Source organism: Lemur catta, chromosome 5, assembly GCF_020740605.2.
Source record: "Lemur catta isolate mLemCat1 chromosome 5, mLemCat1.pri, whole genome shotgun sequence".
Taxonomy (NCBI): Eukaryota; Metazoa; Chordata; class Mammalia; order Primates; family Lemuridae; genus Lemur; species Lemur catta.
The window spans coordinates 46,764,056-46,791,843 of record NC_059132.1 but is presented as its reverse complement, the minus strand read 5'-3'; the positions used below and the strand labels follow the sequence as shown (position 1 = coordinate 46,791,843).

At 36.4% G+C, this 27,788-nt stretch overlaps 1 protein-coding gene across 1 annotated transcript in view; it reads right to left on the bottom strand.

Annotated features, from left to right (window-relative positions):
* Positions 1-27,788, bottom strand: part of LOC123638768 — a gene marked incomplete at its 5' end in the record, with an annotated part of 205,149 nt that overhangs the window by 85,749 nt on the left and 91,612 nt on the right. The window contains one exon of the mRNA XM_045552599.1: positions 12,864-12,998. Coding sequence (XP_045408555.1) covers positions 12,864-12,998 — 135 coding nt within the window. The remainder of the gene's footprint in view (positions 1-12,863; positions 12,999-27,788) is intronic.

The following is a 27,788-nucleotide window of genomic DNA, read 5'->3' as shown; positions in this document are numbered from 1 at the left end:
TAAAACAGGCGGTTTCCAGTAAAGTTAAATCTACACATATAATACAATCCAGCAGTTGTGCTCCTAAGCATGTATTCTAGAGAAATAAATATCATAATCACACAAAAACCTGTGTATGATCATTTATATGAACTCTATTCATACTTGCCAAAAATGGAAACAATCCAAATGTCCTTGGATGAGTGAACAGATCGACTGTCGTACATCCATATAATGGGATGCTCCTCAACAATGGACTGTTGATACCACAACAACTCCTATGAATCTCAAAGAACTCGGTCTCCACAAAAGGTGACATAGTGTATGACAATTTCGATAGTGATGACAAACAGGTCGGTGAGCACCGGGGCCTAGGATGCAGGGCTGGGGATGGGGAGGGAGGAAGGACGTGCCTATAAAAGACAGCGCATAGGAGTTTTGGTGGGATGATGGTATGTTTCTTTATTCTGATTATGGTGGTGGTTACACAAATCTATCTATGTGCTAAAGTACATAGAATTGTGCACTCTAAAAAAAAGGCATTTAAATAATAAAATAAATAAACTGCCTGCTTGACTGCTTTCCACAGAAAGGCGCTCTGATCCCAGTCAGTATTCATTTAGTCATTTGGCAAATATTTCCTAAAAATCTATGATGTGCCAAGTATTATTATGGGCCCTGGGTTACACCAATAAGCACAACAACCATCCCGGCCCTCGTGGAGTTTGGAGTCTCTCCATGGAGAATTTTTCAAGACTTAGCCAACTAAATGGGGCATAGAGGTGTGAGTAGCTAGAGCCAGTGCCTTCACAAGCACTGCAGGCAAACTGTCTTTTCATCTTTATCCTGGTCAATCTTTCGGGAGCCTGGTTACAGCAAAGTGAGGTTCACAGACAGGCAGCACATTCATCATGTGGGAACTGCAGAATTAAAGCCCACCTCAGAGGTACTGAATCAGAATTTTCCTTTTAACAAGATCTCTAGGTGACTCATATGCAAATTACAGTTTGATTAGTGCTGCAACAGAGTGTGTTACTGATATGACCACCCTGTCCCTCCCTGAGACTCTTAAAACTCCGTGGTCTCCATTATGCCTCACCTCCTAGTTCTCCCACTTTTTCAGATTGCTTATCAGCAATTTCCTGTATCCTTTTTTCCCTCTGTCCTTTAAATTACGGTTGTCCTGCAATTTGGTCTGCTCTTTTCTTCCTTGGTATACTTATTCCTTCCTGTGGCTATAACTGCCACATTTATCAAGATGATGCCACACGTCCCTCCTGAGTTTTAAATTCATCTTCTCAACTCCAAGAAAGGCATTGTCTTCTTTACTTCCCCTAACGCTTCAAATTCACTTTAACCAAACTCAGTTTGACCAAAAGTAACTGGCTAACTTTTATCTGAAACCTACTCCTTTGAGTCTCTTATCTCTGATGAGGGCAACACTGTTTTCCTGGACACCTGAGATAGAAATACCCTTGCCTATGATCTTCATGTCTTCCATTATGACTCAACTATTCACTTTCCAAATTCTGTTGAGTCAACTTTAGCATGTCTCTTGAGTGTGCCACACAGCAATGTTCTACTTAGGCCCGTACCATCTCTTCTCTGGGCTAAGACAATGAATGGCCTCCTTACTGGATTTCTGGTCTTAAAATGTTCATTGCCCAAATCCATCCCAATATATCCTGGAGTCCAGTGGTTCCTTATCATTCTTCAAATATACCCTTATGCCATCTGACTTCTTAAGTTAGCTGTGACTTTCCTTTTACCCCAAAGAATTTCCATCTATGCTTGCTTTTTGAACTGTATAACTGTCCCAACCCTAGGACAATTGTGAAATTGTGAAATTAATACATCATTCCCCAGATCATACCAATAGAGATGTAAAATGGGATATTTTAAAAGAAGTTCAGGCAAATTTCAATCTCCTTTAAAAGCTCACCCACTTATTTTTGGGATCCAACTATATGACTCACATGAGCCCACGAATATTCATTTCTATTCATATATTCTGCCCACAGTGGCCTCTGTAACATCTTGGATTACAGAGTTGTAGCATATAGAACATACTAGAGCAGTCCCTCCTTATTTATCCATGGGAGAGTCATTCCAAGATCCCAGTGGATATCTGACACTGAGGATAGTACCAAACTTTGTACACATACTGTTTTTTCCTATACATGCATACCTATGATTGAGTTTAGTTTATAAATTAGGCACAGGAAGAGATTAACAACTAAGAATAAAAGGAAACAATTATAATAATACACTGTAATAAAAGTTATGTGAATGTGGTCTCTCTCTCTTTCTCTCTCAAAATATTTTATTGTAACTGTATTCACCTATTTTTGGACTGCAGTTGACCATGGGTAACTGAAACTGCAGAAAGCAAAACTTTGCATGAGGGAGAACTACTATGATTATATAGTATGCCCACTTGGCTCACAGGAGAGTATATACTACAACATATGGTATAGTTCCATGTCTCCTGGAATTTCAATAAAATGATTCGCTCTTTCCTCAGGATGGAGAGTGTTTCCACGCAGTTATCCCTCTCCCTGGGAATTCCACCATGACATGACTAGGCTAGAGAACTAAAGGGATTCATAGGTAACATAAATTTCCCACAACTGCTCCTCTCACCTAACCACCAAATCTCTTGTTATTCAGTTATTTTGCATCTGTTTCACTTCTTCTCCAAGTATGAATTCTCTCCCAGAGGCTTGAGGGTCCCCCAGAATGCTGGTGGGTGCTCCCATCATCTATTGGACATGTGGACATATTAATACGTATCTCATGATGGAGCATGCTTGCACTCAGGTAAGCCCCTGGAGGTCAGGAACTGGAGGTTGTTTTAGTTTGTAATCCCATGGCATTTAGCAGCATGATTTGTTCTCATGGTTACACAATAAAATTCCCCTGAATTGAGTTCTGCATCAAAAAACATACATAGACCTTGCCAGAGACCATTGTTCATGCAATGTAGGCAAATTCAAAGCAAAATTATCAAGGATACCAAATATTTCCCTAAAAAGTAAGACAGCCTAAAAGACGGCAATAACCCCAAACTTGTATCCTAAGTCTTCTCTTCCAGCCTTTCACAAATATTTTCTGGCCTCAGGCACCCACCTATTTATGAGGCTGATCACCACTTAAAACATCAGCCATGGGATTAAATTTGAAATCTTCTAGGGGTGTGTATGTGTGTGTGCATGTATGTGCACACATGTGGACACATGGGTGTGCTTGTAAGTGACCATTAAAGTCACTTTTTCATGATTTGGGGACAGTAGTCGATTCGACAGATTACATATGGAGCCTATCAGAGTGGACAGCTTGGGGAAGATCATAAACGCATTTCTCATATAGAAATGTTGCAGCCATAAACACACCACGTGGCCACCCCTTCCCCAAGGTTTGCTCCTTTAATTGTAAGTAGCCAGAAAGTCATCAAGCCAGAGTTTAATAAACTTTTAATTTGAAATGAATTACCACATGTTGTGTTTGTTTACCCATTATTAAATCTCTTAGCAACATATCACTGGCAGAAATAGGATACTGTATTACAGCCCTGATATATTAGAAAACAAACCCACGGGGGATATTAACCACTAATAATATGCTTAGGAAGCTTCCAAGAAAAATAAATACATATAAGCAATAGCGAAGATGTGTATTCCCAGAGACTTTATGTTCTGTTTTTGTATAAATCTGTTCAGAATAGGAGCAAAAGGTCCCTCTGTAGTCTTTGAATATGAGGCTTGAATCAGTCTCCAAGCTCAGAGCAAAGCAAATGAATAATCAATTTTTTCTAAAGCATTTTCCTAAAGCATAAGAGATTCTTTTTCTTATGATACATAGTATTCTCAGATTTAACGTGTTGGTATTCATGTTTTCTGGAGTACCACCTGTCCTCCTTTCAGGGGACCTGGGGCAGGAGTCCAAAGGCCAAGTTCATAGCACAGTGCAGAACGTGCGGAAAATATAACCACATTACCCTGAGGAAACACTAGAAAGCAAAAATGATCTGATGAAAAATGGCCCAAGAGTAATTGCTTCTCATCTTCTGCTCAGTATCCTAAAACTAGGTTAAAATGTCAATAACACTGAAATATTATCAGTTAAGTGAGAACCCACTTTCTCAAAAGTTAAAAATTCTAAAATAATAATTTTAGCTCTATGCTTAATCCAAAAACACTAGAGGAAAAAAAAGAAAGAAAGAAATCTATTTTGCAAAGGCATGCATTTTATAGTGTCTCACCTAGTGGTTTTATAGTTGACTTTTGAACTTGATATTTAAACAAAAAATGGCATACTTTCTCTCTTTTTATATAATGAAATCATATTCATTTCTTTTATATTTTTTGAATTATTAATTTTATCTTAGGAAAATGATCTTCAACCTTCAGAAAAGGTTTGGACTTTTTCCTCCCCCTCTACCATCTCAGATTCCCAGGTTACACAGATGATATGCTAACGTTAAAGTAATTTGTTTTCACAGAACAAGGACATCCCAGACCCTCAGGTTGAAAGGCCTGACTAATCTAATTCAACATAAAGGCAGGGTGTAAAAGCCATTCCCCTGCAGAGACAACTGAATGAGAATTAACTACAATGTCCATGAATGTCCTCAACAGAACTACCCCACAAAGAAATTTGGAATGGAGCTAAATCTGACATTGGGCGGTGTCTGGTTTAAGGCCCCTTTTATGACACTCTCTGCTCTTTTTCGGACTGTTGAGGTCTTAGGCTTTTGTTATGCCCCCCACATCCTCACCTTCCCTTTGTCCACACTAAGCATATCCACACACTAATTGATATCCACTTTGGATATTTGCACTTAAAATTTAAAAATTAAAGTCTTAAACCTATTAAATTCCAACATAAAATGCTTGAAGTCAGCTTAAAGGTGTGCATTTTGAGGGCCATTAGCTGTACTCATCACCTACTAAAACCAGCCAATGTTGTTGGTCACTTATCTTCTCTGGCTACAAGTAAACCAAACCCAAGTTTTAAAGTGTGAGAAACAATACACTTTGATCAAACTGCTTTATAACTGTGTGCTTTGTTACCTGCCTTCAATACATATCTTATTTCTAATCTACTTTTACAAGTATTTAAAGCCAGTGACATATTTAATGTACATGTGTACTCTGTGCAAAAAATCTCAACATAACATCTCCAGATATACACCACTCTATAAGAATGATATTTAGTTATCTGGAGGTGGAGGTGGTGGTATCTCAGTTGTCATTAGCTGACGGTATTGGCTTACTCACAAGGAAGCAGTTCAGGTGTGGATAAGGAGGCCCAGGCCTTACGGTGGACCTGCCCCCAGGGAAGCAGGGGTTCTAGGACTTGATCCAGACAATCAGTGGAGTTGTACTTGTCCCAACAAGGAATAATCTCCAAGGGACTTGGAAAACTCCAGTAACAACTTAAGAAATACACAGCACCCTCTGTGAAGCTCTATGTTACCCATCTGATCGGTTGAACAAGACAGGAAGGCAGATGTCACCCAGCAAGTCGGATATTGTAGACTTTGTGTCTGGCTATTATGGGGGGGATCAAGCAGCCTTCTGAAACCTTACTGTCTCCCTGAGCTGTGCTCTCCACCCAACTCTCCCATCACCCCAATACTCCCCCCAAATTCAACCACTCAGCATTTCCTGCTGGAGTTCCTGTGTTTATGCTGCTCTAACGAAGACAGTCTCCCTCCCTACTCTCTATGTCTCTCCTGAGCTTCACATCCATGTTCTCAATGGTTCCTTGAACATTATTATTTGAATATAATATAGAAATCTCAAATCCAGTAGATCCAAATCATGTCTATGGTTTTCCCCCTAATCTTGTTCCTCCTCCTTTATTTCCTGTCCTCTGCTGGCTGGTATCCACGTCCTATCCCTTGTTACCCATTTTTTTTAGAGACAGGGTCTCACTCTGTCACCCAGGCTGGAGTGCAGTGGCACCATCATAGCTCACTGCAGCCTTGAACTCCTGGACTCAAGCTTTCTTCCTGCCTCAGCCTCCCAAGTAGCTGGGACTACAGCTATGCACCATTGCACTGGGCTAAGTTTCCACATTTTGGGAAACAAAGTCCCCCTGTGTTGCCCAGGCTGGTCTAAAACTCTTGGCCTAAAGTGATCCTTCTGCCTCAGCCTCCCAAGTAGCTAGGATTAAAGGTACTAGTGGCTAAAATCCTTTGTTATTGTTCACCAACAGTATCCAGTCCAATCACTGGGTCATTTTTATTCTTATTCTTATGGTCATTCTGTTGTACCTCTTTAATACTTTATGAATTTCTGACTTGAGGCCCTCATCTTTTACTTGAACTACTCTAAACTGTTTTTAACTGATCTGTTTTTAGATATGCCTTTCTCAAGTAAACCCTCCTAAAAATTACAAGAGGAATCTATCTAAAATAGAAATTGGAATACACCACTCTCCTTCTGATACCTCAGTGGCTGCTCACTTAATGTCACTTTCTGATCCACCACAAAAAAGACACAAAAAGATGGTGCAGAAAATAGTAAAAAAAAAAATATTATTACCTTAGAATTTTATACATGAATAAATGATCTATCAAAAGTGAGAGAAAAAATAAAGACTCTTCAAGACATAAAATGGCTGACATCCAAACTCTAAATGAATTACTGAAGGTTCACTTCAATAAGAAAAAAAATGGAAACAGTGTGAAGATGTCTTATATTAAAAATATTATGAAGCACAAACATGTCAGTAAGTTAGTTTTTAATTGAGTAAAAAATAAAAAAGTAAATGTTGTGCTTGATAAAAAAGTGAAACTGAAAGCATAGCCAATAATAGCAATAGTGAGAGGTGGTGTTTCATGGATAAAGCATGCTAAAAGTCCTTGTGACATCCAGGAAAAGAATAGAAATATAGAATTAACTTAGATGTTTAAAGATATTTTATAATTAAATATGTAGATGGGAAAATTAAGGATAACATCTAAAATCATTAATAAAGTTTGTAGATTACACATACAGCAGAGAATAAGCAAAATAAAATTATTTTTGGTTAAAGAGAAATTCAGAAATGAAAGTATTTTTACAAAGAAAAGAAATAGCATAATAAGTATAAAATTAAGATTTCATCAACAAGCCAAATACAATAGTAATAAGAATAATGTCAACAAATTTAAACTTACCTATTAAAAGATATATGTCTACTTATCTTTTTTTGTTTTTTATTCATATCAACTAGTTGTAAATATTTTGGGGGTGCATTTGATATTTTGATACTTGTATACAACATATAATAATGAAATCAGGGTAATTGGAACATCCATCACCTCAAGCATTTATCTTTTCTTTGTTAGAAATATTACAAATCTTCTCTTCTAGCTATTTTGAAATATACAATAAATTATTATTAACTATAATTTGCCTATTATACTATCAAAATCTATAACTTATTCTTTCTATCTAAGTGTATTTTATTGCCCTTTAACTTGTCTTTAATATAAAAATAAAATCCAGATTTTGTCTGTAATACAAAAATAAAATCCAGGTTTAGTTAACTAATACATATCCAAACTATACCACAGGTAAACTTTAAAATTTTAAAATAAAGTGTAAAAAAATAATGTATGTCATGAAAATACTTATTGTAGAATAATTCAGGTGGTAGTATTGATACCAGAAGAAATAGAATATAAATTCAAAAGTATTAAATAGACAAATAGAAGATGACTACCTCAATATGAAAAGAATAATAATACCTTAAAACTATAACAATTTTAAACTTGCATTCACTTAGCAGATTTAAAATATATAAAACCTTATCTGACAGACTTACAGGAAGAAATGGACAGATCCACTCATAACTGCCAACCTATCAGGTAAAGAAAGACTGAAGATAAATGAGGTAAACTCTAAATCAAAGAGATTGAAAAAGTGACCCAAGAGAAAATCTAAAGAAAATAGGAGTAGGTAAATCAAAAAGCTAAGAAGATAAACGAACACATAGAAAACAAAAAAATCGTTGGAGAGGTTTATAGAAGGCAAATGTATCAGCTGTCTGTTGGGAAAAAAAATGAATGAAAAAATAAAACTCAAGCAAGACTAGTAAAGAAAAGCAAGACGGCAAATGTTAATCAATGCAAGGAATGGAAAGAGGAATGTGATGATAGATTTAGTCATATTTAAAATTTATAATAATAGTTCTATGTTTTTTCTTATGGATATATAAAACATCAATTAAATAATACACAAAAAAACATTGGTATTCTCCAGGGAGAACTAGGCTGATAGGGATGTGCAGTGAGAAGTAGGTCTTACTTCGAACAACATGAATGTATTGCCTATGCCATAAAACTGTAACAAAGGGAAACAAATTTAAAAACTAAAAAGACAATATAATACTAAGACCAAGTTAATTTAGTTTTTAATGAATTAAATTGATGTAGAATGATTAGATAATTGATAACAATAAAAAATTGAATCCAAAAGTAAAGGGTTTCCTACCACTCACCTTACCTAAAAACAAAGCACCACAACTCTTACAGATAGATGAGCAAAAAAACAAATGACCAAAAGGAAAAGTGGAAAAACTATAGGAACAGGCAATTCTCAGAAGATAAAACCCAAATGGTCAGTAGGAATACACATATACATAATATATACATATGTATGCGTATATTTTAAAAATGCTCAAATGTGCTTGTATTCAGGAAAATTACAATGAGAGATAGTATTTCATGGCAATTGAATTGGAAAACCTAACAAATTTTTACAATAGCAAGGGTTGATAGGATGTAGGCCAAAGCAAGTCTCCTACACAGACATCAGGAGAGTAAATTGAGGCGCTGCTTGGGATGGCAATGCCGCACTAGCTTACAAATTTAGAAAGTCTATGCCCTGTGGTTCAGCAATTCAGATTCCTCCATTCTGGGGTGTATATACTTTAGTGAAATTCTCACCCATGTGCACCCATGTTTAAGAATCACCATCGCATGCAGGGATGGTTCAACATATGCAAATCTATAAATGTAATATACCACATAAATAGAAGCAAAAACAAAGACCGTATGATCCTCTCAATAGACGCAGAAAAAGCATTTGACAAAATTCAACACTCTTTTATGATAAGAACACTTAACAAAATAGGCATAGACGGGGCCTACCTAAAAATGATACAAGCCATATATGACAAACCAACAGCCAACACCATATGGAATGGGGAAAAATTGAAAGCATTCCCACTTAGAACTAGAACCAGACAAGGTTTCCCACTGTCCCCACTGCTATTCAACATAGTCCTGGAAGTCCTTGTGAGAGTAATCAGGCAAAAGAGCAGAATCAAGGATGTCCAAATGGGGACAGAAGAGATCAAACTCTCACTTTTTGCTGATGATATGATATTATATCTAGAAAACCCCAAGGATTCAACCAAGAGACTCCTGGAACTGATCAATGAATTCAGTAAAGTCTCAGGATACAAAATCAATACACATAAATCAGAGGCATTCATATATGCCAATAACAGTCAAACTAGAACCAAATCAAAGACTCAATACCCTTCACCATAGCAACAAAGAAAATAAAGTACCTAGGAACATATTTAACTAAAGAGGTAAAAGACCTCTACAGGGAGAACTATGAAACACTGAGGAAGGAAATTGCAGAGCACATAAACAGTTGGAAAACCATACTATGATCGTGGATCAGAAGAATCAACATTGTTAAAATGTCTATACTACCCAAAGTGATCTACAGATTCAATGCAATCCCTATTAAATTACCAACATCATTTTTCACAGATATTGAAAAAATAATTTTATGCTGTATATGGAACCAGAGAAGACCCCGTTTAGCAAAAGCAATTTTAGGCAACAAGAACAAAATGGGAGGTATTAATTTACCAGACTTCAAACTATACTACAAGGATGTGGTTATTAAATCAGTTTGGTATTGGCACAAGAACATGGACACAGACCAGTGAAACAGAACTGAGAATCCAGATATAAAACCATCCTCATATAGCCATCTAATCTTTGACAAAGCAGACAAAAACATACTCTGGGGAAAAGAATCCCTATTCAATAAATGGTGCTGGGAAAACTGGATAGCCACATGTAGAAGACTGAAACAGGACCCACACCTTTCACCTCTCACAAAAATCAAATCACGGTGGATGACAGACTTAAACTTAAGGTGGGAAACTATTAGAGTTCTAGAAGAAAATGTGGGAAAAACTCTTATAGACATTGACCTCAGCAAAGAATTTATGATGAAGACCCCAAAGCCAATCACAGCAACAACAAAAATAAATAAATGGAACCTGATTAAATTAAAAAGCTTCTGCAGAGCCAAAGAAACTGTCACGAGAGCAAACCACTCACAGAATGGGAAAAAATTTTTGCAGGCTACACATCTGATAAAGGACTGATAACTAGAATCTATTTAGAACTCAGGAAAATCAGCAAGAAAAAATCAAACAACCCTATCAAAATGGGCAAAGGACATGAATAGAAATTTTTCATAAGAAGACAGAAGAATGGCCAACAAACATGAAAAAATGCTCAACATCTCTAATCATCAGGGAAATGTAAATCAAAACCACAATGAAATATCACTTAACTCCAGTAAGAATGGCCTTTATTAAAAAGTCCCAAAACAATACATGTTGGCGTGGATGCAGAGAAACAGGAACATTCATACACTGCTGGTGGGACTGCAAACTAGTGCAACTCCTGTGGAAAGCAATATGGAGATACCTTAAACAAATACAAGTAGACCTACCATTGGATCCAGCAATCCAATTATTGGGTAGCTACCCAAAAGAACAAAAGATATTCTATAAAAAAGACACCTGCACTCGAATGTTTATAGCAGCACAATTCACAATTGTGAAGATGTGGAAACAACCCAAGTGCCCATCGATACATGAGTGGATTAATAAAATGTGGTGTATGTATACCATGGAGTTCTACTCAACCACAAAAAATGATGGTGATCTAGCACATCTTGTATTATCCTGGATAGAGCTGGAACCTATTCTACTAAGTGAAGTATCCCAAGAATGGAAAAATAAGCACCACATGTACTCACCATCAAATTGGTTTCACTGATCATCACCTAAGAGAACATTTAGGAATAACATCAATCGAGTGTCGGGCAGATGTGGTGGGGGGAGGGGATGGGTGTATACATACATAATGAGTGCGATGCGCACTGTCTAGGGGATGGACATGCTTGAAGATCTGATAGGGGAGGTGGTGACAAGGGCAATATAAGTAGCCTAAACTTTTGTACCCCCATAATATGCTGAAAAAAAATAAAAAAAAAGTATCACCATTGCAGCCTTGGTTACAGTGAGATGCAACTGGATACAACAAGAATAAATAATTTTTTCACATTCATGCAAAGGAATTCCATATGGCAATAAAATCAATAAACTAGAAATATATAGATGATAGATGATAGAGATAGATAAATTTCAAAGACAATGTTGAGAGAAAATAAAAGTTGCAGAAGCAGATGCGAAGTATGATACATTTACATAAATTTTAAAAACATAGAAAAGATATCCATTGTTTAAGACCACGTATATGTAGAATATGTTTGAAAATACATATGAAATGATTGCTGACAAATATGAGAAGGCTGAAAATAGGATCAAGCATCAGTTCACAGAAGGCTTTAATCATTATCTAAAATGTTATTTTTTGAAAGAAAAGATGTGAAATATATATGGCAAAATAGTAAGAATTGGTAAAGCTGGGTACTGGATACTGGTGTATGCTATATTATTTTCATACAGAATGTTTAAAATATTTGATAATTTCAAAAATAAAAAATAAAGTCCTTATTACAGGGCTTATGGTCACTGATAACACTTGTAGTCCTATGCTGGTAGCACCGTTACTGTAATTATTACTAATCCATGCCCTACTACTTATACTAACACTATTATTTACTGCTAGAGGATCTACCCTGTTAAAGAAACCTGTGAGTCTTTTGGTAAAGAAAATAATTCATTTGTAAAAATTATAGTAATCTGTAATAGTATATTCCTCCATGAATTGGAACTTCTGTAGATTGAATGTTTCAAAAAGGTTTATTTGCTGGCCGGGCGCGGTGGCTCATGCCTGTAATCCTAGCACTCTGGGAGGCCGAGGCGGGTGGATCGCTCGAGGTCAGGAGTTCGAGACCAGCCTGAGTAAGAGTGAGACTCCTGTCTCTACCAAAAATAGAAAGAAATGATTTGGACAGCTAAAAATCTATATAGAAAAAATTAGCGGGGCATGGTGGTGCATGCCTGTAGTCCCAGCTACTTGGGAGGCTGAGGCAGTAGGATCGCTTAAGCCCAGGAGTCTGAGGTTGCTGTGAGCTAGGCTGATGCCACGGCACTCACTCTAGCCCAGGTGACAAAGCGAGACTCTGTCTCAAAAAAAAAAAGAAAAAGTTTATTTGCTTATTTAGTGCTTGATTAAACCAGTCTTTGAAATCAAAGACCTATAAAATAAACTATATTATTTGAAAACTTATTTTTGAGAACATTTTATCTTTCATAGCCATTTTTTGGTTACCAATCTTGTCAGCATGAAAGAAAGATTAAAATTTAGAAATAAGGACCAAAAGAAGTCAAAATGTACTCACCCCCCAAAAACCTAAAAAACAAATTTTAAAGCAATAAGACCACAGAGAAAGATTTGTGTTTCAATGAAGTAATTTTATATTGACTTACGTAATAGAAAATGTGATCCAAAAACTAATATTCTTATCAATGGTTATATTCTTTTTAAATGGCATAATATTGAAAATAAGACATTAATAAAGAATAACTACTTCTTAACCAGTTTAATGTAACACAACTTGAAATATTAGCAATAAAATGCTGAGAAAAACAAGTCAACCAACCCTGAGAAGAATGCAAAGTGCATTTAGCTTCATGATCCATTGATGCACAACTGTTTCTCTCCAAGTCTTTCTCTGAAAGGCCAGCAGTATTGTCCACCCCTGATTCTGCTGTCTCTGGTTTAGCCATTAGAAGAACTGGAAATTCAGGGGAAAGTTGAGTATGGCTTTCATGGTTTTTTTGATCATCCAAAAGCAAAGGAAGTTTAATTACCTATGAAGAGATAAATCTGTTACCAAAAATGTTGAAACTATTACATATACAGTTTTTCTCTAGAACAATGAGACAATTTGAATAATCTAACAGGTCAATAATAAATTCAGTTTTTTAAACCTTATGTGCTTTTGTTCGGTTGCGTGACAAAGAAAGCATTTATTTGGTATTAGCCGATTTCCCTCATCTCTTCAGATGCTGCCATTTGCTCTATATGTATTAGTTTTTCTTTATTTCAATTCACAGTTTTATTTTCTTCTTTCAAATAACACTGTCTAACAGTCATACTACGATGAAATTAGCAAATGTTTATTCAGTGTTTACTATCTCCAAGAAATAATATTTTAATTTCAAAAAGAAGTGACAAGATTGTAGCATCTAACAGTGAATGAATGGGCTCACTATGCACTTTTTCAACTTTCTCTATGTTTAAAATTTGCATAATAAAGTGCTTGGAAAAGATAATCAATGACATAGGAAATGAAATATTCAGAAATGTGAGAAATTGACAGAAAAAGTTGCCTGGGAAAGAGCTACAGGCCATCCCACCGACAATCTTCCCCCTCGCGTCCTTGCACACTTGTGATGGAGGCTGGGTCAGAGCTGTCACCAGCCTCCTCTCCGGTGCTTAGGTCATTCGCCTGCGCACAGCCTCTCAGGACAGCATGGGAGAACACATGAGGCCATGGCTAAGCCACATGCCCTGGCTCTGCCAGCCTGTCTATGACTGTGGCAGTTTCCTCCCACTGACTGACCCAGAAAAGAAAGGCTCAGTATTCACCTGAACTGTCCTGTTTTCCTTTCCTCTCCTCTAAGGCTATATTGTAAAACCACTTTTCTATTTCATCTTCTGCATTATCTGTCTTTTCTCTTCCCACTTCCAAGTTATTCCTTTCTTGAGTAAATCCAACAGTTACGTTTTCAGAAAATTTTGCATTGGAGAAAACTCACATTGGAAAAACCCACATATTTTAGAATTTCATACTGGAGGAAAATTCCAGATAAGAATTTTTTGTTTTTGCCCTCATAAAAAAGAAGCGTCTCCATTCCTACTTCTTCTGTCTACAATCAGAAAATCATGAATATTGCATAATTTTACTACTCTCATAAATAAGTCTGTCCCCATGAAATATACAGAGGGAGAAAATTCCTATTATTGTCTATCAAATAAGAATGTTAGTGGATAATCACATCCATTTATAATGATGAGAGCAAACTGGGCTCTGTAGATAAATCATTTTATTACTTTTTTTTTTCCCCACAAAGCTTTTTTTAAAAATGGGAAGTCAGAACAAAAAGAGGAAAATTTTAGTAATATGTTCAATTCAAGTAGATTTTGGTCAAATGAAATGATTCTTATGCTGTTTAACAAATAATCACTGTTATTGACCTTGTAACTTTTAAGCATCACTTCTTGATTTAACCTCAAATATAAATTATCTTTATGATTCATAGCAGTACTACATACATTGTCTTTTATGAAATAAAGTTAGTTCTGACTCTCCATGCCATAATTTATAGAACACTGAATTTTAGGCACCAATTAGTGAAAAAGTTAGTTAAAAATTATAGATGCTTTTCATATTAACTAGACCAAAGTTTATTTTCTTTTATGGCTATATTTTAGTTTTAAATTTATTTTGACTCTTGGTACAGTATTCAAGTCACCAATTTTTGGAATATTTTGTTGTGGGTTTTCTATAACTATCTTCAAAATTTAGATAATTTTTCAATAACTTCTTTGCATTCATTTATAAAAGTCTTCTTTTTCAAGCTTATTTATATCATGTTTCTGATTCTTAGAAGCTTTTAAAAACTTCTGATGCCTAAGGCCCCACCACAAAACAACCGAATCAAAATCTCTGAAAGTAGAGCCCAAATAGTAGTATTTCTAAAGATCCCCACATAATTCTAACGTACAATCAGATTTATCAGGGATGGAACTGTTTCCAGAATGAATGGAAAAGCATATATTCATGTGAGAATTACTTTCTTAACAGCATACCTAAACTATCCCAACAAGATATTTCAGCAAAACCTAATAATGGAATTAACTAAAAGGGGGAAAATGCCAGATAATTCTACTCAAAATAAATAGGAAACAGGAAGACCATCACACAAGCATATGTAGCTGCTGGTTTGAAGGCCAAAATGACATGTGTTTCCTGGAAATATCCATATTTGATAGTTCTATCATTAGGTGGGTGGGTAGGTAGGTAGACAGACTAAAAAAATCAAATGTGTAGGTAAGGAAGAACAATTCACAGATTTTATAATACAGGCCACCTGGAAAAACATCATAATCAGGAAGAACAAATTTGTATATAGGACAAAAATAGACTACAAATGGGTTGGAATGCTTCATGCTTAATGGATGCTGTCATTTTCTGGATCCTCTATAGTGTTTGTCTATAATGAATATATGCAATGGCATTTCTGTTCAAAGCCTTGTTTAGAAAATAAGCAGAATGCCAAATATATACAAATACATGATGTATGCCCAAGTGTTTTTGGTTTGTTTGTTGTAAATATTAGAGGTGAACCAAAAACAGCATGCTTTGAAGTAGTACAACAAAGGAAGACAGCTTTGTGATGGCCACTCGAGTCCTGTGGAAATAGGGATCATTAATTATCCTTTGGATGAACATACATCTGTCTCATCAGATGGACGGCAAAGTCTGGAAGGCACAAGCCACATCTTATCTCTCTTGCAGCCCTAGAGCAGGCAATGCCCAACACACAACAGAAATGCACTAGGTACTTTCCATAAGGAAACATAGTAGCCCTATCCCCATACTCATGAGACGAAGCCACACACTCTGCTCCCCCAGCAACAGATGTGAACCGAAAACCAGGAGACTTGGTGGCAGTTCCGGTCCATTCACAACATAGAAGATTCTATTAAATGATCTTTAAGTTCCCTGCTAACTCTAGCATTTCATTCTTTATTTCCACATATCAATTTAATCTACATTATCAGAACTCAGTATTAAGATATAATTATTTTTACCATTTCATGATACTTATTAAAATTTCCAGTAGCATGAAAAGAAGCTAAAGGCTGGAAAGAAGCAGCTTTCGAAAAAGTTTAAATTCTTTTCCACTTACAAAATCACACTGCAAACCTGAAAATAGAGATTGCACAGCCAGTGGTCCAAGTCCAGACAAATTAAGTCTTCAATTATCCTGAAGTTGCTGAGTTTCTGGTCATAAGGTCCTCGAAGAAGGGGACACTTGAATTTTCCCTCCACTACATTGAAGTTGTTATCACACAAAGGGAACACTGCCCAGCCCACAACCCGGTCGAGGTGAGCGTATGTTCCATGAAGCAGAAAGAGTTCAAACAAGAAAGCCATGCCAGGTTTCACGTCTTTCTTTTGAGGGAGTACCTAGGAAAGATATAAAGACAAGGGGAGATTGGGATGCTTGTCCTTTTAGAAACACACTGTATTCACTGATACTTACAGACAATTTAGAATTAAGTAAAAAGTTGGTCTCAACTCCTGCTGTTTACCCTTGAAAAATCACCATTGGGTGTATTCATGTAACTAACTCTTCCAGCTCCAGGTAATTGAGCACCAATACCACCATGAAGATGTGACCCACACAACAAGACAAATTTGACCCTGCCAGTTCAAGATTCTGCACTTTATGAGCTTTAGAAATCAAGCTTGTAACATGTTAATTAACATGATATTCTTTATTTCATTCCTCTTTGCTTGAGCTCTGCTGCACTCTATAACTACCTATTGTATAACTATTTCTATCTTCCATCATAGCCATTGTTTCGCATGCCTGTCCTTGATCTTGGTATCATTTAGGTACCCAGCACAAGGGCATTGCACAGAATAAATGCTTTTTTAAAAATGGTTGAACAAACTCTCCAGAGAAACTAATCCTACCCATAATGATAACTTGAATTATTATTAGAAGGTCTACCTCTTGAAGAAAAAAATAGGGTCCCATTTAATTTTGTGACTCCTCCATTTACTTCAATTGACACTATAATGCACATTACTGTATAAGCAACGTGTCTGTGATAAATAAAAAGCATTGCAAAGATGGATGAAATACTTAGATTTACCAAGCCACTGTTCAAGTCCCCAGACTTTAAGAGATGGAGACTATTTCTTGGCATTAAAAAAAAAAATTAGGAAAATCAAGACATAGATAATCTTAAAATTTAAAAAAAATAGATTACAGCCTGGGGTTTTTTTTTTTAAATCTTGTGTGAATAATTACAAATGGATAAAGATAAAGACTTACCTGAGACTATTTTAAAACAATATAGTCAACAAAAATTGTGTAGGTTATTTTATGTGATTCATGTAAATATTCCAAGACTCACTTTATGTATAAAATGAAACAGAGGCATCTGTTGAAAAATACCATAACCCTGTGGCAGCTGCTATTAAACCATTAACAGGATCAGGTTTCATTTAAACCAGATTTACCATTTTTTACAACAGCCCATGGGAAAGCTAAAAACATTAGGCACAAATTACTGACAAAAGAGATCCTTAATCAAGCTGTACTTTTCATTTGGCTAGTTGGCTGTGAGTAACCTTTGTGATAAGAGAATAAAAGTTAAATGAGGAGGAGGAAGACATATGCAGTCAGAAACCTGCTTTGTGCTATCATTGAAAAATAAAGTTGAACAGATGCTATTAACAAGACTTTCATCTATTTTTATCCCTGCATTTAAAAATAAAAACTAGTGCCCCTATTGTACTAAATTGGTCGTATTCAGCAATACATTCAAAGTAAATGAAGTAAGAATTTGTCCAGTACTGACTCAATTATACCATGAATTTTGTTGTGGTCTTGAGCAACTCAGTTCTCTTTTTGTATCTAAGTTTCCATGAATTTGAGTTTCCTCATCAGTAAAAAACAGGGATATAAATATCATCTTCTCAGAGTTGATGCAATTGTCAATTTAGACAGTAAATACAAAAATGCTCAGAAAAAATGAAATGTGCATTATTTACTTAATTACTTAAGACTTTATATGCCAACTACTTCTAAGATGACTTAGATTACAGTTTGTTTATTTTAATAAAGAGGAAAAAATTTCAAGGCTAAAACTTCAGCATCCTTTTGTGCATAAGAAATAGCACAAGGCTACCAAGCACAATATATAATCACCACGCAGCACTGTAACAACGCACGAGAGGAAATTCACCTCAACCCATTCCGCAAGACAGAGGAGTCATACGCAACTACCCTGACAGCCCCTGAAATAAATAAGCGTATGGACAAGACCAATCTAGTTACTTATACTGACTGAAACGGAGGACAAAAGCCACAATGATTAAATAAAGGAATTTACTTTATTTGACAATAGCTGTCTTATCCTACATATTTCTATATATTCTTTTATTGCCTTGCCTTTGATATGTGTTACAGGAGAGATCTCTTGCCCTACAGTGTATAGCTAGGGACTCATTGTTTTCCTTTTTGGCAAGAAAGATCACTAAGTTTCACTGTACCTCTCAGAGGATCCTTTCCACAAACCTGAATATTTCCATAGCAATCCCATGATGTGACATTTCCATGAATATTTTTCAGTAGATTTGTAATTACATGCTATATATTATAAGAAATACATGTGCTGGTCTCCCCCAACTACCAGTGCCATCTCATCATGAGAATCCTGGTAGTGGGCCGTAGAGAACACTCTTTTGGAAGGAAGGGATACCACAAAGCCGAATTTCACTGCATAGCATAAAGGTGATGCATTTAATCTTCCATATCACAAAAGGTACTTGCGAAAGGTGAGAGGAGAAAAAGTGGAATCCAAGAAGCAAAAGAGAATGTTGAAGACTTAGTGTTGAATGGAGGACTGGAAGAGAAGGCAAAATTCTTCCCACTTAAACACCAAATACTTTTAAATTAAATCAATCCAGAGAGGACTAGGGTAAGTGATGCAAAATGATGAAAATGAATATTCATGAAATATGGTGCATTTTAATGATTGTTAAAATTTTTTGTAAGACTATTATTTTTATAATCAGAAAAGATGTTGATAAAGTGATTTCAAGAAAAGAGGGCCTTCAAAGTCCTGCTTCTGGTTATGATGAAGATGGTCATGAATGCCCAATGCTTCCACCATAAAATGGCAAAAGAAAAAAAGTTAAATTACAAAATTATGTATATTTTTGAACCTAGTAGGGAGCTGAGGACACAAAGAAATTTAGGAAAAACTAAATCTCAGAGAGAGATAAGATCTTCCTGTATGAGCTAAGACTAGAGGCAGCTTTAATCCCAGGGGATAGGTGCAGAAGCAGACCTGTCACTGGGTGAGGATGTTGCAGGGGTAGGAGAAACTGGCTGAACTTTTAACAATCTTGGGCTAATGTGGAATATTGAAAAGATATCAGTCCAGACACAGAGCAAGTCCTCACTATTTACTAATTCTGAACCTTAAGACTTTTACCAAGAGCTCAGCAGCATGTGGGCAATTGAGTCTAGGCAGGGAGGCAAAGAAAGATTTCCCATGGCACAGAAATCTTAGGGCAGAACTGGAGAGCAGAGCAGAATCCCATGGTGACACGGACACCAAGCAAAGCAGGAAGGAGGGACCTTTTACAACTTAGAGCTTTTGGAACAAGCTTTAAGTAAATTAAAACCAACTAAATCTTCAACCCAATCCCAACTTAACTCTATTCCTGATTTGAGCAGAGAGATCAGCCCCTTGTGGGGGATAAATATTTTCTACTCCAGTTTCTATAATTTGTTCATACACAATGTCTAGCACATGATACACAACAATGAGACATCCACAGAAACAGGAAAATGTGATTCATATATAAAAGAAACCAGTCAATGAAAACTGACCCATGAAAACTGACCCACAGATGACCCAGATATTGAAATTAACTAAGACTTTAAACAACTGTTATAATTAGAATAATTATAGTTAGCGTAAAAGATGGACATAATCAATGAAAGTTTGGAATATTTCAGAGGACTTTTAAAAAGTTTTAGAACAGAAACATAAAATATTTGAAATGATAAAATCTTTAAATGGGCTTAACAGTAGACATGGACACTTCAGAAAAAGGATAGGTGAACTCTAAGAGAGATCAATGGAAATTATCCCAATTAAAGCTCAAAGGAAAAAATAAATAAAATAGAAAAATAAGTCAGAACATGAAAGACCTGTGAGACAATAACAGTCTAACACACGTGTAATTGGAATCCTAAAAGTAGAAGAGAAAGTGTATGGTGCAGAAAAAAATATTTAATGAGATAATGGCTGAAAATTTTCCAAAATTGATGAAAGACATCAATCTACAAAACCAAGCAGCTCAAAAAATCTCAAGCTGAAAAAAATAAAGGAAATAACACCTACACATATCAAAGTCAAAATGAGGCAAATCAAAGATAAAATCTTAAAAATAAAGACTTATCCATGACATCTAACAAAAAAAGTTCATTATTGGCTGTTAAAGAAACATGCTTACCCAAGTATACATATTTCCTTTTCATGAAATTCCAAATGTAATATAAAAATATTATACATCATGTGAAAAATATAACTGTCATTTCTTTGCCCAGCTTCTTTGCTCTGCACTCTGGTCACATAAAGTTACTTTTATCTCTGGCACTGAACAAACATTTTCCAGAAATATTGGTTCCTTGTAAGTTCTATGTTTGGCTGCTTTGTAGGCTGTTTTAAGCCTAACTGACACAACCTTAAACTTACCATATAAATTGTAGTTCTTTAGCATCATATTCAATACCCTAATGCAGCCTCACCAAAATCTAATTTTCTAGTTTTATCTCTTGTTAACTACATGCTTAAATATATATTAACATATGTCAGACATACACCTACATATTAAACACTGTAAAATTATTATTGTCAAAATTATTTTCTCAAAGGTCTGCATGTACACGTGTGCGTGCACACATACACACAAACACAGAGCCTATTATTTTCTCTTGGCAGCTCTTTCATCAGGAAATCCCTCTTCCTCCCCCAAGGTGGTTTGCTCATTATAATCAAAGAATCTTGTCTTCAGTTTGGACAAGACCTTTGCAGTGATCATTTGTAATTGACATGTTCTCAAGCAGATGTACCAGCAGAGATGCAGATGGGACCCAGCCCAGACACAGGCCCAGGACCCAGAGGGTGGAGGCAGATAGAGCAGGAAATAAACTCAATGGTATCTTCTGGGTCTGACATTCGGGGTAGTCAAGAAAGTAAATCTATGGACTTAATTTGCATTAGAAATAGCAAAAAGTTGTTTTTGAGGCAGACAACCCTGGACAGATGAGTGGGAGTTGATGCCACAGTACAGGGTAACCTAGGTTATGCAGTGGGAGTTTAATAGTATCATTATATTTTTCTTCCATTCCCTCAGCCAAGATAAATAAGTAGGTAAATTAGCTCTAATCCCCAGTCTTCTTGCTGTGGGATGAAAAAATGTAATTATTGTTAGAAACCTATCTTGGCCCAGGGATCCAAGGATACAGGGTGGCAGCAACTGTGACTATCATAGCTTCTGAATAGAAGAAGAGAGAGAATTTTACTTCCTACACCATTGGAAAACAAGTGCCCTCATGTCAAATGTAGTTTCAGGTCCCTGTTTTAGAAAATTTATTTTTTAAATTCCTTAAACCTAACAGTTAGCATAATATCAACAGTTAACATTTATTTATTAAATGCAAGGCACTTTTTAAAACACTGTATTCTCACTAACTCAATCACCAAAATAATCCTGTGAATTAGACTGTATTATTGACTCCATTTTACGAATGACACAACTGAGGCAAAGAAAGACTTGGTCCAAGGCCATGCAAAACAGATCCAGAGGGTAGAGCTAGGACTGTTCGTAGGCAGTCTGCCCCAGGGCCATCCATGCTATGCTTCCTGAATGCAGAGGGGGCCAACAACTGACAGTCCACCTTGGATTCACGGTGAAAGACCTCAAGGTCATTCTGCTCTGTCCTATTTACTGCTTTCCATGACTCCTACAAACTGAGAAGCTAGAGTTCCTCCTCTAGATGTTTCTCTGTATTCATTCAGCCTGTTCATTTCTCCTAAATTGCTCACTTTGGATTCAGATATCCAAAGCAGACAAGCTTACCAAGAAAAAACAGTTTTACCCCGGTAAAAACCTACTACCCAGGATCCTTAAAGAATGAATCTTTCTGAAGAGCTAAGTTTACCATATATCTTGCAAAATGAATAATTCTGAATAAAAATTCTCCTTAAGTGAAGGGTACAATTCTATGATCTCTCAAGCCTAAGTCCCTGAATCTAATTTTACAATGTCCCAACAACTAATTTAATCATTTGAGAAATACTAACAATCATACCATGATATCCTTAAGGCCCTAAACTAGCAGTCCTCAAACTTAGTTTGTATAAGAGTGACCCAAAGGTGTTTATCAAAAGTGCAGATTTCCAGACCTCGTGCCTACCTTTAAATCAGTTAGTCTGGGGTGGGGCTTGGGACTCTGAATGTTAACAAGGATGCTGAAGTAGTAGTGAATCAGATGGTCCTTCAGCCTACACTTTGAGATTAACCAGCTAGTGTGTGCACAAAGATAAACAAGACGGGTTTGTGAACCTTTGATCATGTGTCTGATTGACTTCAAATGCTTAGGACAACTACACTTCTGTCTAAAACTGAACTGAGCCAAACCTGAATAATTACTGGTTAAACAATATGACCCTTCCACCGTTTTCCATCAAACATAACTGAAATTAAGAGGGAATATATGGTATGTCCTCTCATTATATCACAATTTCATTACCGGACCTCAACCCCAATATGTCATAACTAATCTCTTCACATGTTACTCAAATGTCCAACTAAGACTATTTCATTTGAAACAGATAGAAAAAAAAAATCTAACTGAGTATTTTCATTTAGAAAATTCAGTTCTGGGATTCTCCCCACTTCCTACTTTTTTTTTTTTTTTTTGGACCGTGAAAACAAAAAGTTGAATTTTCTTTTCAGTTTCTCCTTGTTAGGCAGAAGATAGATCTTTTCTTTCATTGTCCCTGAGAGTTGAACACATTGGGGAAAAATTGGGCACAGCCCATTACTTTTACAAACCCCAGTGAGTGAGCCTCAATGCACAAAAAGACGGCATTTCTGAACATCTGCAGCATGATTACATCAAAGACCAACAAATTAACCACAAATGGTTTTACAAGGAACATGCAAATATATCATTTGGAAAGGAGAAAACTTTTGGCAATAATTGCTAATCGACATTTTCCCTTTGGGCAGCCCACATTGCACCAAGGATCTCCAGCAATGAAGTTAATGCTTGTGCAGCATCTTACATTTTACAAAGCTCTTATGTGCACATTATCACTTCAATCTGCATGTCAATCCTGTTATGTTGTTGACGTTAGCCCATTTTACAGGTGATTGAAAAAAAGATTTGGGAAGGTAATGACTTGCTTAGGTTTCTCCAGCGACTGAATTGCTGATTTGACTGTATTAAAATACATCTGACTCTGTGGCTTCCCTTCAATCATTCACATTCACACACATTTATTAAATGTCCATTTTGCACTTAAACACTATTTTTGGACTGAGGATAAAAATAATTGAGACAAAAGAGCTTCCCACTCTCACTGAGCAATAGTCTACTGGGGAAAGGAACAAATAAATAAGACCTCAGTAGTGACAAACGCTTCACCTGTAACAATTGATACTGAAATAATGAAAATAAATAGCAATGGACAAGCAAATGACCAGAGAAGGGGGCTACTCTATAGGAATCTCTTGTGTAAGGGAGAGAACTGGCACATCACAGCAGGAAGGAAAAGCTTAGGCAGGAGGCAGCAGTTAACTCAGTGGCTCTGCAGCAGGAGTGAGCTCAATATGGCTGGAAAATGAAAGGAATAAAACTCATAGGTAAAAACTAGGATGAAATAAAGGTAGGGGGAGTGGGATAGAGGCTTGACCACTTAAGGCCGGAAGGTCCAGGTAAGGAATCTGTATTTTACTCAAATGCGGTGAAGATCTAAATGCAATGGAAAAATCTTAAGCAGAGGCTTGGTGTGATCTGATCAGCAGTTTGCCAGACTGACCTTTATTGGTCCTTGAGTTTAGTGATGTTTTTGTTTGAACATAAATCCTTTCCCTGCTACCACCATAAGCTTTGAGAGCCTCGTAAGTTCAAAGTTATTGACTTCTGCTTGGTGTATGTACGAGGCAGATGATGGGAAAAGATAGCCAGGCCTATCCTTTGCAATTAACAGGCCGCGTGACCTTGGAGAAATTCTTTGCCCTACTCAGTCCTGCGTGACTTCCCTCCGTGTTCATGTGAGAATTAATGCCTTAAAAGTAATTGTAAAGCATTTTGTATAGATGTTGAAATATTAAAACATATTCCCTCTGAATGTGAGTGAGTTCAAATATAGAAGCAAGTTCCTCCTCTTTAGAGAATTCAAAATGATCTGATTGTTGAATTGCATGCAAAGTGAACAAGAACTACTATTTTGTAACTAGGGCATTCTTAACTCTGAATACATTGCATGTGAACAGATGTAGAGAACAGACACAAAGGACAAAGATGAATTTATAGCATTATGAAAGCTTTCCCAGTAAAATAAAGAAGTGAATCTGTATAAAACACCAACAATTTTTAAAACTTAAAAAAAAAAAATCCACTAAAAGGCAATCAATAGTTGTCTCTTGCAAGACCTCAATGTGACTCTTTGGAATTCTTAGATTTGTTCATTTATTTTAAAAATATTTATCCAAACAGTCACATTTCTATGTGCTGACAAAACAGCAGTGAACAAAACAGACCAAAGTCCCTACTTTCAAGAAGCTTATGTTCTAGTGCTCCCAAATATTCCTAAGATTAAGTGACCACCTGCCAATGTCATGGAGTGTGACCGCCTCCTTCCCAATGTTAGTTTACTGCATGATACAGAGCCTGTGCTTTCAGAGACAGAAAGGAGAGACTGAAAAGAGAGAGAAGTTTAGCTTTATTACTAGAAACAAGTCTGATAAAGATACAAAGAAAAATTATGAGGATTGGCGGGTAATTTACAGATATGAGAAACCGATATATCAGTTTCACGGCCTCCTTTATAGCGGGTTCTGAACCTTGGTGCAGACTCTTTGACAATTTGATTCGAATCTCAGCTTTAAACATCTGAGCAAAATCTTCATCTGTAAAACCTCAGTTTTTCTCACTTGCAAAATGGGTGTAACAGTGGATTGGGTTGTGTGAAGTTTGCATTGACAGTGTATGTTAAGTGCATAGTGATTTAACCAGCACACTGCAGGCACTCAATAAATATTACTTTCCCTCTTCTGCCACACAGTAAGTGATACAGTGACAAAGTGACTTTCTGTACCAATGGCCTTGAAATCATTCACATCATCCAATAACAAGAAGTGGAGGCAAAATAACATCAAATTTAGTGTAAACTGAGTTTTCTTAGAGAGGAGAGAATTAAGGAAGGATTGACTAATACTTCTTTAAGAAATGTTTTGAAGAACTGGAGAAACTTCTTGTGCAGAGGAAAGCAGCGAACATTCTTCATGGAGGATTATTATTACAATGAGAAAAATAACAATAGCTACCAGTTATTTCCTACATGCAACCCACTATGCTAAGCAGTTTATATGTCACATTATTTAATGCTCATAAAATCCCTGTGCATTAGATATTATTAGATTCTCATTTCACAGAGGAGGGGACTGGAGCCAAGGATTTGAAATAATTTTCCTAAAGTGTTGAAAGCTAGTAAGTAGCAGAACCAAGATTCCACACTCTAAAGATGTGCTCTTAACGACAACATTTTGGGCCACATTTGTGTTTGTTTACTTTGTTGGGGGTGAGGTAGAAAGGGATGGGGTGCCCCCGTGCTTGGTTGGAGAGGCCTGTGTCCAGTAGTAGCAGCAGTGGGAGGTAAGTTAGGGGTGAATTAGGGGAGACCACAGCTGAGTGTAGAACGTCCAGTGACTGCTGTGCCATCTGGAAGAGCCATTTGCCATCAAGGTTCTCACAAATCCAAGAGTCCCCTTAACCAGCAGAAGTGACCCTTTCAAGAACTGACACGAAGGGCCTTCCTCCAACTGATATAAAAAAAACTTTCTAAAGCTGTACAATATGATTACTCCGGGGCTCTCCATTATTAACAGTAATAACCAATAATCAATGAAAGCAATCATGCTCAGGCTCTAGTCTTCCTAAGACCACTCCTTCCCACGAGTTATTAAAGTCATTTCAATTCTTAGATATTAAATGTCACATAGAAAATAACCTCTTGCAAAATGTTGGGTTCATCATATTTTAAGAATTAATACTTTAGGTCATTTTAATCAGTTTCTGATATATGCAGTTTTCAGAAAGCACCTCAGGGAAGAACATGGTGGTCATGACTAATAATGACAAGAATATGAACTCTATTCTTCAGATACATATTGGAACTGGAGCGTTACCAAAGTACTTGACCATCTTAAGTATTTAGGAAGATTTAAATAAAAAATAAATTTTCCTATTTCACTGAAATTGAGCATCCTTTCTTTGAGCATAAAACTTCAAACTTATTAATTTCATGGCTATATTTTAAAGTGAGTGCCAGTCCCAGCTAGATAGCTACATGATAAGTGTCTTAAAATTTCAAGAAAAGGCACTAAATTTTTCACAGTGTTTGTGTTTCATTCTCAGTGTAATAAAAATATGCCACCCTTTTAATAATGAATAATAGATTCTCAGTTTGATTTACACGCATGGATTAAATGTCATGTTTGAAAAGTTGCTATTTTATTCATATTGGATTTCCCTCCAGTAAAACAAAAACGGTGCCCACCTACTACTATAATAATGACACCTTGCCACACTGATATATAAATATTAACTGGTTGATACACTTCTTAAAATTCTATACATGCATAAAATAGTCTAACAGCATGGAGAGTTTAAGTGAGGTTTTTTTCTGGTTTTCTTAGAAGTGCCTATGTGTACCCTACAACTAGCCAAAACTTCCTTCACATAGTGTGGCTACACCAATATGGAATATGGAAGCCAGACCTCCCTCCTGTCACAAATTAAGCTTATTTCAAGGATGCCTAATTCACATATTAATTTCTAAAATGTTGGAATCTTTTGCTTTTCCTTCTTTTCTACCAGAAAAAAAAAAAAAAGAGAAAGAACAATGTATCATCACTAGTTCTTCAAGATCCCCTGAAATAGTTTGCTAGGGTTGCCACAACAAAGTACTGCAGACCAGGGACCTAAACAACAGAAATTGATTCTCTCACAATTCTAGAGACTACAATGCCAAGATCAAGGTGTGGACAGGGTTGGTTTCTCCTGAGGCCTCTCTCCTAGACTTGCAGACGGTCACCTTCTCCCCGTGTCCTCACATGGCCTTCCTAAGTGTGTGTGTGTCCTCATCTCTTCTTATAACGACACCAATTGTATTGGATTAGGGCCCATCCCAGTGACTTCATTTTAATTTAAATACCTCTTTAAAGACCCTGTCTCCAAATGCAGTCACATTCTGAGGTCCTGAGGGTTAGGACTTCAACCTCTAAACTGCGGTGGGGACTCAAGTCTGTCCACAACAGTCCCATACGGATCCACGTGCATCCTTCACACCTACCTTTCACATGCACATAGCATGACTGAGCACACACCATTTCACACAAAAACACAAAAGCCTTTGGCTGAATATAGAAATAAGATAATTTTCGTTTTTCCTTTAAGGCACAAAAGTT